Source organism: Lissotriton vulgaris, chromosome 6 (assembly GCF_964263255.1).
Source record: "Lissotriton vulgaris chromosome 6, aLisVul1.2, whole genome shotgun sequence".
In the NCBI taxonomy this organism is placed as follows: domain Eukaryota; kingdom Metazoa; phylum Chordata; class Amphibia; order Caudata; family Salamandridae; genus Lissotriton; species Lissotriton vulgaris.
The window spans coordinates 1,116,784,262-1,116,798,494 of record NC_141694.1 but is presented as its reverse complement, the minus strand read 5'-3'; the positions used below and the strand labels follow the sequence as shown (position 1 = coordinate 1,116,798,494).

Sequence of the window (14,233 nt, the reverse complement as noted above, 5' to 3'; positions counted from 1 at the left end):
CCCAAAATGTCTTATCCCTTCCTTGGATGTTGGGAGTTTGGTAGCGCACCCTAGATGTGTGGCTATCTGTGGGTTACACACCCCCAGTGAAAACCGGTTTGGCAACTGGTGTCCTCTCTCTGTTACTGCCACCAGCCTGTCTCCCTTAACAAAGGGACAGCCTTCCAAAAGTGTGGTTGTCATATAACCACCAAAGGCAGCTTCCAATTTGAAGCTCTCCTTTTGGGCTGACACCCTGTTTGGCTTTCTGCATGGGGGTTGTGACACCTCCCTCTGTGGCAGGTCTTTATTGTTTCTGAGCCTGGGAGTTGTTGGTCAGCAACAGTGCAAGGCCAATGGACAAACTGGGACAACAAAGTGGCAACTTTCTAAATTGTACCTTTCCTTAAAAGTGATATTAAATCCAACCAAGGCATTCAGTCTGGTTTAGTGCCACAATTAATTGGATACCATTAAATACGAATTTTAGTAGTTCTAATCAGACGTTAGCTGACTGAGAGGTCAGCCAGTAATTCTGTGTCCCCCAAAGGAGCTACTAACCCTAATCCATATGCAAAAACGACAATTTGGACGTTTTGCTGTTAAGACATATTAAATGTATATGTTATACTTGGTAATATATAGTACCTGCCTTAGGGCTATATATTCCTTCCTTAAGGGCAACTTATATATAAGGTTAAGGAAAGTGGGGTCTGTGCCACTGGGGCAAATGACAAATTAGCAGTTTTAAATCTGCTCTTCCAGGCTACAGTGGCAGGCTGGGAGAAATGTTGTACTTTGTCACACACAGGGAGGGAAAATCAGTGCCCTAGGTGGGCACTGTGACTTGCAAGCCCGAGGAACCCTTGGTACCATATACTAGGGACTTATATGTAAGTGAGCTATGCCAATTGGGATAGCCAATTCAAATAGCTTTTGTGAAGAGTTAGAACTCTAAATTAATGAACATTAATTACACATACGCTTATCAATATCTACCACATATCAAATAAAAATAAAAATGGTAGTGAAGATATATTTTTTATAATTGTTTAAACATCATTATTTATCAATTAAAATAATATAATTGAGTGACCTTATTTTTAATACACATTTAAATTGACAAGTTAATATGTGTGTAACATTTTATCTCATTAGTTCTAGGTGAAAAATAAATATTTTAAACTAATTCACATATATAATATGCATTTTAATATTTACATTTTTTTAAAGAATGGTAAAGTTTAATAATTTCACCTATACTTTCCCCAAAATTAGTAGATGTCAAACTAACTCACCAGAATCCAGCCACTGAAACTGTCTGTACATGTTGATGGCATAAATCAGTTTCTTTATGCAAGGCTGCAGGTTTAAACCCCTTTGTTCTGTGCATTGTGTTTTCCCTTGCTCTTTGAGGCTATGGTGTTTCTCCCACTAAAAACTACTTGACTTCTCTATCAGCATTTTTATGGCTTCCTGACCAACATACTTTTTTCAAATCACATATAATGGTACATTTCTTGAAAGGTTTTCTGTATATATGCCAACCTATGTCTCTTGCTGTTCCTTGGTAGACTTAGAGCCCGATTTAGATCTTGGCGTGACTCCCATTGACCTCCACATTGGAGTTTACAAGTATTTGAACCAAGCTGATGGAATTTAGATGTGTGCTGGCTGAATCTCCGTCCGTGTTGACAGAGTGTTTACTGTTGAGTGAGTGACACACCACTGCCAAAGCGGCAGACTCCCCGGCTGTATAACATTACTCTATCACTGTCGGGGTGGCAGGATTGCGCCGAGCATACTTAGATTTCACGGTTGTGCTGGCGCTGGTTGAGCTGCGGATTGCCAATGGAGGGATGCAGTCATGGGACTCGTTCAACATTTGGCTTTTGGATGGATGCTAGCATCACACACCTGATGTGTTTTGGCTAATTAGTCTCACCTGCATACCACCCTATAAAACACATTCCGTTCAGACCATGATCATTTTCCATTCCACTGCAGCACAACATTGTCAAGCAGAACGTTTGTCAGTGAAGTCAAGTTTTCTTTTGCCATTCTCTGTTTCTTGTCCCTTTTTTCCTCAATCATTTATTTTTGTGTGGTTCATAACATTTTTTTTCATTGTTTGAATAATGGCAGGGAGGAGAAATTCCTGATTCACGGAGGGAGAATTGTCAGTCATGCTGGATGAAATAATAAAGTAGAGCCACAATTGTTTGGAGCCCAAGTCCAAAATAAGACCATAGCCCAAAAAAGGAAAATGTGGACCAGAATAGTTGACAGAGTGAATGCTGTAGCAAATAATCTGCACACACAGAAGAAAATTAGGAAGATGTGAGAAGACCTGCAGGGGAGAGTGCATTCCCTGGCTTCCAAGTATCAAACTGAGGCCCAGAGGACTAGTTGTAGTTCTCCCAGCCCACTTACAACTTTTCCCCTGGGAAGAGATGGTCCTGGAGATACTACATCCTGAAGGCTTGACAGGAATCCCTGGTGAAGTGCAGACTGGTAAGCGAGTCGTTTAAATGTGTCACTACACCTAAATGTCGTGCTGCTAATGTGTTTTGCACCTTTTGGAAACATCGAAACCTATACATATTTCTCTCATTTTTCTTGTTTTTTGTGTTTGTTTGAATGTATTTTCTTGTATTCAAAATTACCGGTTTCAATCTCCATTACAATTCTCATGATGTAATAGTGCTAGTGTTTTTACACTAAATAACATATTTCAGACATGTGCTTTATATTGTAAATGTCTGTTCTATTTGTACTAAATATTTACCCTAAGTACATTTAACTTACAATTTTGAAAGTGTTGTTAATGTGTTACTGAAATGACTACAATTTGCATGATGCCTTGATTAAGGTTTGTGAAAATAATGTTGCAATGTCATCTTGCTCAGTTCCTCCTCTCTATCATAATTCTCACAATTGTTAAACAGTTATGTATTTATCAATCTCTATTTCCTGCCATGTTTTGAAATGTGTATGTGTTTAATTTTATATGTTGTCCTATCCTTGTCATTTCATTGAACTCATGTTTTTGACTTTAAATTGTTAAGGTATGCCATTTTGTATGCTGAATATAAGTGTATTTTCTATATGATGACTAATGCAATATATCCTTCTGAGTTGTGTACTTGTCAGATTTTAGCCTGCCAGGCCTTGGAATTGTTCCTTTCAATACTCTCCTCTCTACTGTGTTGTGTTGAATCTTTCGTATATTTCATGTATACTTCATACATTCTTATTCATTACAGAACATCTTTTTACCTGCTTTTTAAAATTAATATTGTGTACAATTAAGAACTGTTTGCTTAATTTAATTTATTATAATACCACAGAAAGATACAATCAATATAGTAATTTGGATGCACAATCAATCATACTTTAACAATTTATATATATTTTTATTTTTTCATTCATAATATGTCCAGCACCCAAAGTGTGTGGACAACCATCTGAAAGAAACAGCTTAGTATTACATTTCTTACCTTAGAATACCCCCAGGCATCAGACTGGATCCGGAAACTTTTGCGTAGCAGTACCCTTGCGCGTCGATACGTGTCGTCAGCAGCTCTTCGTCCATCGTCAGCATCGTGGGCGCCGGGATGACGTCGCCGGAGTGCGTACTTAGACGCCGCCCTTGCGCGCTGACGTCAGTTCCTATTTTTTCCGTGCCAGCAAGCTCCGATCCGGGAACAATGGTACCTTAGTCACGTTTTGACTAAACTTTTTGGATCATTTTTGATCATTTTTCGAAGCAAACGACTCCGACGGTGCCGATAGGGATGCCCGGGTTTAAGCCCTGCGTCGACTGCAAACGACTGATGTCGTTTACCGACCCCCATCGCCGGTGTTTTCATTGCCTGGGGCCCGACCACGAGGACAAGTCGTGCCCCAACTGCCGGGCCTTGATGTCGAAGGCTAGGCGGGAGCGGTCCAGCATGCGCCTCGAGCTCCGGCAGTCGGCCCGCACCGTTCGAGGTCCCCGTCCGGTAGGAGGTCGAGAGACCGGTCGTGGGGCCGGAGTCATCACGGCTGGGAGGATCGACACCACTCCTCAAGCTCCAAGTCCTCAGGTAAGAGGCACAAAAAGTCAAAGAGGCGACATCGTTCTTCCGACTCCCCACGACGCTCGCACGACGCGGCACGGGGTTCGGGCACCACTGCTCACGCGGCTCCGCCAAAGCCGCAGGCGTCGCGGCCTGCTCCATACCCGCCGGTCCCTGGGCAGCACGCAACGCCGGAGGAGTACGAGGCATCAGGTTCCGCGGCACCTTCTGGCCAAGCGGCCCTAACTGGGTGCCCAAGCGGGCCGGGTGCTTCGGCCCCGGCGCCGTCGGGTGCTTCGGCCCCGGCGCCATCAGCGACTTCGGTCACGACGCCGCAGGGCCCCGCCGGATCTGCTTCCGGATCCGAGTCGTCGCAGGTCAACCTTACTACCTCACCGGCGCCAACCCTCCAGGGCGTTGCCCCCGGCGCCGTTCAAGGACGACGTCGTCCCCGGTCCTCCCCTCAATCTGGGTCTGGCGCTGGTGCAGCGCTGCTCAACGCCACTCTCAACGCCAATGGGAGATTATTACTTCTATGACCTGGCCCCATCATTTGACCCTTAGTACCAGGAGATGGGTGGCGAGACGGATTGGGAGGGGTCTGAGGTCCCTGTGGCACATGAGTGCCGGGCCTTATCATCACTGGGTAGGTGAGCTAGGGGACGCCAGTGGTCTGGACACTTTGCCAGACACTGGTTTTGTCTCCCCTCCTACCTTGGCTTCGGAGGAGGGGGCTGCCTATAGTGTGGGGCTGACGCGGGCGGCCAAGGCCTTATCCTTTGAACTCCCCGTCATGGCCATGAGGACTAACCTCCTCACTGAGGTCCTTAAACCGCAAGCAAGCTCTTCTGAGCCTCTGTTGCCATTTAATGAGGCCTTATCTGACGATCTTTTGGGCACCTGGTCCAGGCCCACTACAGGTCCTCCTGTAGATAGGAACGTGGCCAGACACCACCGCCTGGCTCTGGGCGACCCTTGCTTCCTGCCTACCCACCCCACCCCAGAGAGCCTGGTCATACAGGCCTCCAACTCCCAGACCGCATTCCCGATGGCTCTCCCGATCGGGAATCCAAGAGGTATGAACAGTAGGGCAAAAAGATGTTCTCCTCACTGAGTTTGGGGTTGCGGTCCGTTAACACCGAGGGCCTCTTGGCCGTTATACCCACTCTCTGTGGGACACGGTCACGGACGTGCTGCCACAATATCCGGAGGAGGCCCGGCTTAAACTCGCCCAAGCCCTTGCGGAGGGTCCAGATGCGGCACGGTACTCCATTCGATGTGGGCTGGATACAACGGACTTGCTAGGTAGAGCGATGGCAACGACGGTGGCGATTCGTCGCCATGCCTGGGTGAGGTCCGCCAACTTTTTGGCTGATGTCCAAAACACCCTTATGGACATGCCGTTTGATGGCTGTCGACTTTTTGCCAACAAAGCAGACAGTGTGCATGAGCGCTTTAAGGACTCCAGGGCTATGGCCAAGTCCTTGGGGCTGTCGGCCCCGCGCCAACAACCTGCCGCCTTTCGCTCCTTTTGTGGCCAAGGAAGGGGCGCCCCCACACGTCCTGCCAGCCACGGGCCACAGACTACCATCCAGCACGGGTGGTAACCGCCGTGGCGGTGCCCGGGGACAGCGGCGAGGCCAGTCCACATCCACCCGCAGCATCCGCCTCAAAGCCCTCCTAGTCTTAGCCATCGAGCGCGTTCCTGGGCCAGAAGTAGGGTGTGGTTGTTACTCCCACTACTTTCTGGTTCCCAAGAAGGGCAAAGGGGACCTACACCCTATCTTGGACCTGCAGAACGTCAACGGCTTCCTCCGGAAGGAGAGGCTCAAGATGCTGACACTGGCTCAGATCTTAGCTGCCCTGGAACCGGGATACTGGATGGTAGCGTGGACTTGCAGGACGCTTATTTCCATATCCCCGTCCTGCCAGCCCACTGGCGCTACCTGCGGTTCACAGTAGGCCACAAGCACTTTCAGTTTACAGTGCTCCCCTTCGGCCTTACCAGCGCCCCACGGGTGTTCACGAAAGTGATGGCGGTGATCACAGCTCATCTGCGCAGGTTAGGGGTTTCAGTCTTCCCCTACCTCGACGACTGGTTGTTGAAGGCGGGCTCGCCCCAGACAATCTTCAGCCACCTCCAGACTACAGCCAACCTCCTGCACCTGCTGGGGTTCTCCATCAATGTGCCGAAGTCACACCTGTGTCACTCTCAGAAGCTCCTCTTCATCGGAGCAGTTCTAGACTCGGCGCAGTTTGGGGTTTATCCTCCCGAACAGGGGGTTCGGGATATTCAGGCTCTGATTCTGATCTTTCAGCCGTTATCCCCAGTCTCGGTCAGGTTGACGCTGCGGCTCCTGGGGCTGATGGCCTCCTGCATCCTTCTGGTGCATCACACCAGGTGGTGGATGCGTGCTCTGCAGTGGGACCTGAAGTTTCAATGGGCCCAGCATCAGGGCAACTTGTCTGACCATGTCTTGATTTCAGAGGGCACTGCAAGACAGTTGCAGTGGTGGCTCACGGACCGCGATTGGGTCAGCAGCAGATCCCTCTCCCTACCCCAACCGGAGCACGTAGTTGTGACGGACGCGTCCCTCCAGGGCTGGGTGGCCACATTGGAGAGGCGGAGATCAGAGGCCTCTGGTCTCCGGTAGAGTCCCGGCTCCATATCAACCTTCTGGAGCTGCGGGCGATCCGGCTTGCACTGAAGGCATTCCTCCCCTCTGTCCGGGAGAATGTAGTGCAGGTGTTCACGGACAACACCACCGCCATGTGGTACTGCAACAAACAGGGCGGGGTGGGGTCGTGGACCCTATGCCAGGATGCTCTGTGCCTCTGGCAGTGGCTGGAACATCAGGGCATGACCCTGGTGGTTCAACACTTGGCAGGTTCCCTGAACGCCAGGGCGGACGAACTCAGCCGTCGGTGCATGATGGATCACGAATGGCGTCTGAACTCGGACGTGGCACAAGGCCTCTTTCAGCAGTGGGGAGAGCCGTGGTTAGATCTATTCCCCACTAAAGAGAATGCGCAATGTCATCAGTTCTGCGTGTTGGAATTTCCAAGGCGGCACTCGCTTGGAGACGCTTTTCGTCGCGAGTGGAGTTGCGGTCTATTGTACGCCTTTCCGCCTATACCACTTCTGCCCAGAGTGCTGAAGAGGATCAGGCGTGACCAGGCCCAAGTCATCCTTGTGGCTCCGGACTGGGCACAGAGGTTCTGGTATCCCGAGCTACTCAGCATGTCTGTCGATCCCCTGATTCGTCTGCCCCTTCAGGAGGACCTTCTGTCGCAGCAGCAGGGGACGGTCCTCCACCCGAACCTGTCCAGTCTCCACTTACATGCGTGGAGGATGAGCCGCGGCAGTTGAGGCCATTTGACTTGCCTCCTGAAGTCTGTAATGTCATTCTGGCAGCCAGGCGTCCCTCCACAAAATCGGTATATGCCTGCAGATGGAACAAATTTGTGGCATGGTGCACAGCAAAGGCTGTGGATCTCCTTTCTGCCCCTCTTTCGGAGGTTCTCCTCTTTCTTCTTTCTCTTGCCCAGCAGGGCTCTGCTCTGGGCACTCTGAAGGGCTACCTCTAGGCCATTTCCGCCTTCTTAAGACTACCTGATCAGTCCCCAGTTGTAAATAGGTTTTTGAAGGGCATCACTCATATGTTTCCTCCAGTTCCTTTCGTGATGCCTCAGTGGGACTTGAACCTTGTTCTAACTTTTCTGATGTGCGCTCCCTTTGAGCCACTTCATAACTGTCCTCTTCACCTCCTTACTCTGAAGACCGCTTTCCTGGTTGCCATCACCTCTGCCAGGAGAGTGAGTGAGCTCCAGGCCCTTTCTTCTAAGCCTCCTGTCCTTTCAGTCCATCCAGACAAAGTTGTGTTGCGGACGCGACCCTCTTTCCTGCCCAAGGTAGTCACAGCCTTCCACATCGGGCAGTCCATCACTTTGCCCACCTTCTTTCTGCCTCCGCATCCCTCAAAAGAGGAAGAGAGGCTCCACCGTCTGGACCCAAAATGTGCGCTCTCCTTCTATCTGGATCGCACACGCCAGTTCCAGGTGGATGACCAACTCTTTGTTGGTTACGTGGGCGCTAAGAAGGGACGGGCGGTGCACAAACTAACCATTTCTCAATGGGTCGTCTTGTGCATCAAGGCTTGTTACTCTTTGGCTCGGAAGGAGCCTCCTGTGGGGCTTTGTACTCATTCCACGCGGGCCATGGCGGCTACTACTGCCCTGGGCCGGGGTGTCCCCATGGAGGTCATCTGTCAGGCAGATACGTGGGCCGAGTCGTTCGCAAGACACTACTGCCTGGACAGCCAAGTCTGGAGAGATGGCTTTTTCGCCGTTCCGTTCTCCAGGACTTTCTGGTGTGATCATTGGTTCGCAGACCCACCACTGAGGTTGGTATTGCTGGGGTATCTATTCTAAGGTAAGGAATCTAATACTAACCTGTTTCTTTCAGATGCACAAGTTACTTACCTTTGGTAACGATATATCTGTAAGAAACAGTAGTTAGTATTAGATTCCTTACCCCCCCACCCATCCTCCTCGTTCTGCGAACCGATATCTAGGGTTAAGGTCATCCCCTTTCAGGGCCCAAGTTTCATGGCACCAATGTCGGTTTTTATAAAGGCTCATGGCACATGGCAGGCAAGTTATTGTTTCCTTGGTACAATGTAAGTAATAGAACTGGCCAATTTCAAGAGTTTTGAGGTTTTACTTTGTAACCACAAAGCCCTTTAAGTCTGTCCTTTAAATGGAATTGTTGTGATTTTCTTATGCACAGAAATTATATTGTGGGCACAGAAAACCATGACTTTCAGTTAATTAACACCTTGGCTGCTATGGGTTTTCCCGCTGGGTGCTGGATTTGCAGATTTACCATTGTTCATGACAAGGTCAACTCGTCATAAGCACAGGGCAGGTAAAACCCATGACGAGTTGACCTTGTCATTAGCATGGAAGTGGTTAAGGGTTTTAGTGAATTCAAGGTTTTTTTGTTCATATACTACATTCATCTTCCATGAAAGGAACACTCACTGTTTTTGGCCTTTAGCCATGAGTAGTAGGCGTTGAACACATGGCCTGCTGTTATAGCCAGCTGTTGCGAGGTTTATATGTTGTAAAAGGCCCTGAACCTGAGTTATAAGCCCACACCATAAGCAAACTGAAACTTCGTCCAGAAATGGAAAATTTTGAAAGTGTGTTTTTGATGTCACTACGGATGCTAGTGAGCTCTGTCTGCGTTCGGTCAGTGTTTACCTTAGTACTGTGTGCAAGTTATTGTACATCAGCTAATGTTTTGAGTATCATTTCCAATGTGCTGTTGCAGTCTGACTATTTCCTTCCTAGCATGTGAGGATTTGCAGTTTTGCTTTGGTACATTTCGAATGGGATTTTTGTTGTTTGCTTATCATTTTGAAGCTCATTTGAAGAGGTTTGGTGAAATGGATGTTTTGCATCTTATTTGTGGTATATAATGCATCTACTGCTAACTCGAATTCCTTTGATAGATCAAAATATTGAAATTGCTATCAACACTCGGTGCATGTCTTATTGGTTGATTGATTCAATCCAAACCCAGATGGACATGGATTTTGTGAGTTTCTTCAGGAGAGCAGTAAAATATATTGCTTTTTGATTAATCTTCCACAGCATACAAATATATTCAGAAAACATCAGCGCTCTTATACTGACATTGCTAGTAATTTTATGTGCTCAATTTTTGATGGATCTGATCAACACCTAGTACCTAACACATAACACATAAGTTGGTAAAGGGTTTGAGGTATTCCCAGTTCCTTGGTTCAGCGGTAGGACACAGCCCTCCAATCCCTGGCACACTTCCTGAGTATGAGTTGGGTGGCATAATGTTAGTGGTTTCCACTGTACAATTTAATTAGCAGGGGTGACTGACTCTAAGTAAGGATCTTCTGATGTGGCACCACACATATCATCTGTGGAGGATGTCTAGGTTTGCTTTTTAAGTGTCCTAGCCTGCACTAGAATGTCATTGCTCACATTTATGATGCAAGTCAGCCTTGAAAGGACTTCACAGTTAGTGTTTTTGAAGACTTATGTGGTACTAGAGACACCAAATAGGGCCTTTTATATACTCCTTACATAAGATGAGTGCAAAACCTCATATTGTACTTGGAGTACTAGTCTAAAAGGAGCCTTTGGTGGTCAGAGTTGAGACTTTCTAAAAACCAGCAAGTGCCATTCTCCCCCACAATTACACTGCCTACCAGTTGGAGTGAGGTAACTTTCCCTTTTGATCATAGTTCTCTATTCATCGAAAATGCCAAAGGTAGGTTACAGTACACATATTTTGACCTTAATGACATTGCAGGAAGTGACGTCTTAGGACTTTTGACTCTGAATTTTCACATGACCTTAACTCTGATGACATCACAACAAGTGACAGTGCTGAAATTCCACAATGACTGCACGATTAATATAACTGTACAGACACATGTCTATTTTAGATACCACATAAATAAGAGTGCTGACAAGATTGTGAAAGTCCTGGGGTGTAATATTAGCCCCGCATTATGGCAAATGAGTAAAGCGACAGACATCTTCCAAAAAGAGCTCAGACACTCCTGCCCCGGATAACATTTTTCAAAAAAGGGGGTCAAACAGTGCCTTTTAAATCACAACTTTCACATACATTTGTTAAAAGCCATGGGACCTGAAAGGGCAATCCTTAAATCCCTTCAAATCCTTTCATAGTGTGTCTAGCCAATGAAACCTGATATTTCCCAGGGGTTGATATATTTTCTTCAAAATGACCTCCATTTGCCAGGGCCAGCATTTTGGAATAGGTGCCCCTTATGCCAAAAACTACATACAATTTATCAGAGCGAGAATTTTGTCATTAATGCCATCCATATACCATGGGTGACCCTTATGTCAAAGAATACCTTAGCGTGTCAGGCCAGCATTTTCTCCTGGTTGTCCCCTCCAATATGCCACAGTTGACCTCCTGCCTGACACTAATTACCTAGAATGTGCAAGTAGAGAGTCTTCTAGTGACGTAGAGTGGCGTGGATTAGAAAGGAGTCGGTTATAGTGGAGTTCAGTGGAGGGGTTTAGAGTGGAGGGGTATGGAGTGTAATGGACTAGAGTGGAGTGGATTCAAATGGAGTGAATTGGAGTAGATTGAATTGAATTGAAGTGGACTGGACTAGATTAGAGTGGATTGGATTGGATTAGAGTGAATTGGAGTAGACACAAGTCAAATGGATAATAGTGGAGTGGAGTAGAGCGCAGTACAGTGGATTCGAATAGAGTGGACTAGAGTGGACCAGGGTGGAGTGGATTTGAGTGGGGTGAATTTGAGTGCAGTGGATTAGAGTGGAATGGACTGGAGTGGAGTGGATTTGAGTGGAGTGGATTGGAGTGGGGTGGATTAGACTGAAGCATAGTAGAGCGGATTAGAGTGGAGTGGATTAGAATGGATGTGTGGGGAGTGAATTGGAATGGATTAAAGTGGTTTTGCCAGAGGGAATGTTGGAAAAATTGACAAAGTCTGTCAACATATTTTAGGTATTTATAAACATTTCCAGAGTTATCTAGTTTGCACACAGCTTAAAGTCAAACACAATTTTGGTGATTTTTCTAAAAAAAGATTTGTAAAAAAAGTCCAAATTGAATGTAAAAAACACCAAGTTACCCCAAATCATCTGTCACTGTAGGGTAAAGGATTTCCCCACATAAATACTCATTGATTAGGTGGATAATAAAGTGAATGTACTTTTGTGCCTTAGTTCAAACCAAAAACTGGCATATTATACAATGGAAGAAAAAATTTGGTAGTTTAGAATTAAGCATACAGCGATATATGATTTTCCCCAGATTTAGCAGTGTGTGTTCAAGGAGTTTTGTTCATGTCTCAACTGTAGTTACGGCACAAAAATTATAAACTTAACTATGACTTGCAAAGGTACTCTTTTTTGTGTATCAGCCCCAGAAAGTTTTCACCTTGGCATTATAGAACACAACCATTGATAAGAGACTTATGCTACTATACTCCTATACCCTAATATCTCAGAGTATGAAGTGGAGAACCTTTGTTTTTGTCTTCCCCGTAACCTCTAGCACTGAATCTAAAGTTGGACTCCCAAAACTACTTCATCTCTTACAGTTAGTAAATCATGTCTTCTGTTATCTAGCTACATAAATACTAGTATTTCCGACTCTTTGTGATGAACAACTGTCATAGATTTGTTTATGGATCATAATTTACTTCACGTTTTATTAAAGTGCTTATAAACGGAAGACAACAACTTGTTATGATAAATATGTACTCACTGGTCAGTGCCCAAGCTGTGATCCTGCAATTTTTCAGGCTCTTCATCTCTAGCCTCAGATCATCTGGGTAACAAGCTGGTTGGACAAAGTCATTAAATGTGATGGATTCTCGTGTCATCAGGAGTGCAATATCATTGGTGTTGTTCTCTTTGTTAAATCCTTTATATATAATGATGTGCTTAATATCGTAAATCTTATTAGTCGCTCCATTGGGCTTCATTTCTCCAACTTTGATCCTTACATTGTTTCTCCTAAAGATAACATACAATAATAATAACATAGATAACATGTATTATAGTTGGCAGGCTTTATATTTTAAATTGACAGCTATGTCCTTGTATACTTTAGATCATTAAACTAATAGAGTAGTTCACCAGGGTTCAGTAACAGCGACTGATGGCCCTGGCAATGGGAAAAAATTGCTGTTGGGTTGTTGAGTAGTAATGTGGAAAAAGACTCCTCAGAGAGTGTCAGAATGTAAAGGGAAATACTTGCCAAAGCCAAATTTACTTTCAATAGTATTCTGTCATTTGCTACTCTGCAGTAGCCCAGGGAGAAAATGTATGGGCCTCTAGGAGAAGTATCAGACACAAGCTGAACGAATGAAGCAAAAGGCCATTCCTGTTGCACCCAAAAAATAATTTTTGGGCCAAAGCTTGTTCTTTCATGCAATAAGTGGAATGCATTAGATAAAACAAATATAACCCTTAAAATCTGCCCTTTCGGCCATAACCCAGCAACAATACCCGTCTTGCTGTGCTTTTGCAGACAAGCTGGGTTGGGCAAGTAGTTGAAGAGTGAAGCAGCACACGAGGGACAAAGCTAGACAATACATGCACTCACAGGGATAGATTGTTCAGTGAAAAAAAGGAGTTCCCTAAATGTGAGCAGAGAAAGGATACAAGTCAAGCAATGCAAATGATTGTGAAGAGGACAAGCAGGCGCCTAACACAAAAGGACTAAAGCAAGCCGTTGAATAAGAAGCAAGCAAATGAAAATGACAATAAACCTAACAAAATGTAAGAAATTGTATACATCAATAAATGAGTTTTCCTAGATTTTGCAGTGCGTATCCAAGGAGTTCATGTTATTGTTACAACCACGGAAAGGCATCTAAAAAAGCCCATGTTAATATGGCTGGCGGTGTCTATTAGACACCGCCACCATATTAGACCTTTTCGTCCCGGTCGCAAGGCAACTGGGGCGGAAAAGCGGCGGACGGTCTTTCGGTCCGCCGCGGACCCCACACCATCCTAATATGGCAGGGGGTCATTTGGGTGAGGATGGCGGGCGGATTGCTCCCGCCTGGCCGGCGGTGGCAATCCGCCCCCTTAGTCTCTCAAAACCACTTCATTTTCTGACAGTAAATCATATTTTATTTTATGCAGTTATAAACATACTAGCATTTCTTACTCTTTGTGATAAACAATTGTCATAGATTTGTTTATGCATCATAATGTACTGAACAATTTATTTTATTGCCTGTAAACAGAAGAAAAGAAAATGTTGTAATAACATGTACCATAAAAGCCTTTGTGGGACAACGCTTGTGCCTTCATGCTATAAGTGGAATGCATGAGATAAAACAAAAACAACCCTTAAAATCTGCTTGTCAGGAGGAGACCAATACCACACCCTCCAAAATACTCAACATACCTTTGATGGAGACAACGCTCTCTCAAACAAGGAAACATTTGGGTGCTGCTGAAGCCAAATCCAGGTTCGCAACCTCTTTCCCACAGGACGAAGGAGGTGTTCTTGAAAGGATGAAACAATCAGATGATCTGTTGGCTGGAGAAAAGACAGTGCCAGATGTAGAGGGACATCAGGAGGAGGAGATCAGAAGGCAGAATTCGGGAGAGTTGCAGAACGTT

At 45.9% G+C, this 14,233-nt stretch overlaps 1 protein-coding gene across 1 annotated transcript in view; it reads right to left on the bottom strand.

The window, feature by feature from the left end:
* Positions 1–13,795, bottom strand: part of LOC147708515 (inactive serine protease 54-like) — a 62,727-nt gene extending 48,932 nt beyond the window's left edge. The window contains exons 1-2 of the mRNA XM_086925745.1: positions 13,773–13,795; positions 12,360–12,610 (exon numbers count right to left, since the gene is read on the bottom strand). Coding sequence (XP_086781871.1) covers positions 12,360–12,610; positions 13,773–13,795 — 274 coding nt within the window. The remainder of the gene's footprint in view (positions 1–12,359; positions 12,611–13,772) is intronic.
* Positions 13,796–14,233: the final 438 nt, after the last annotated feature.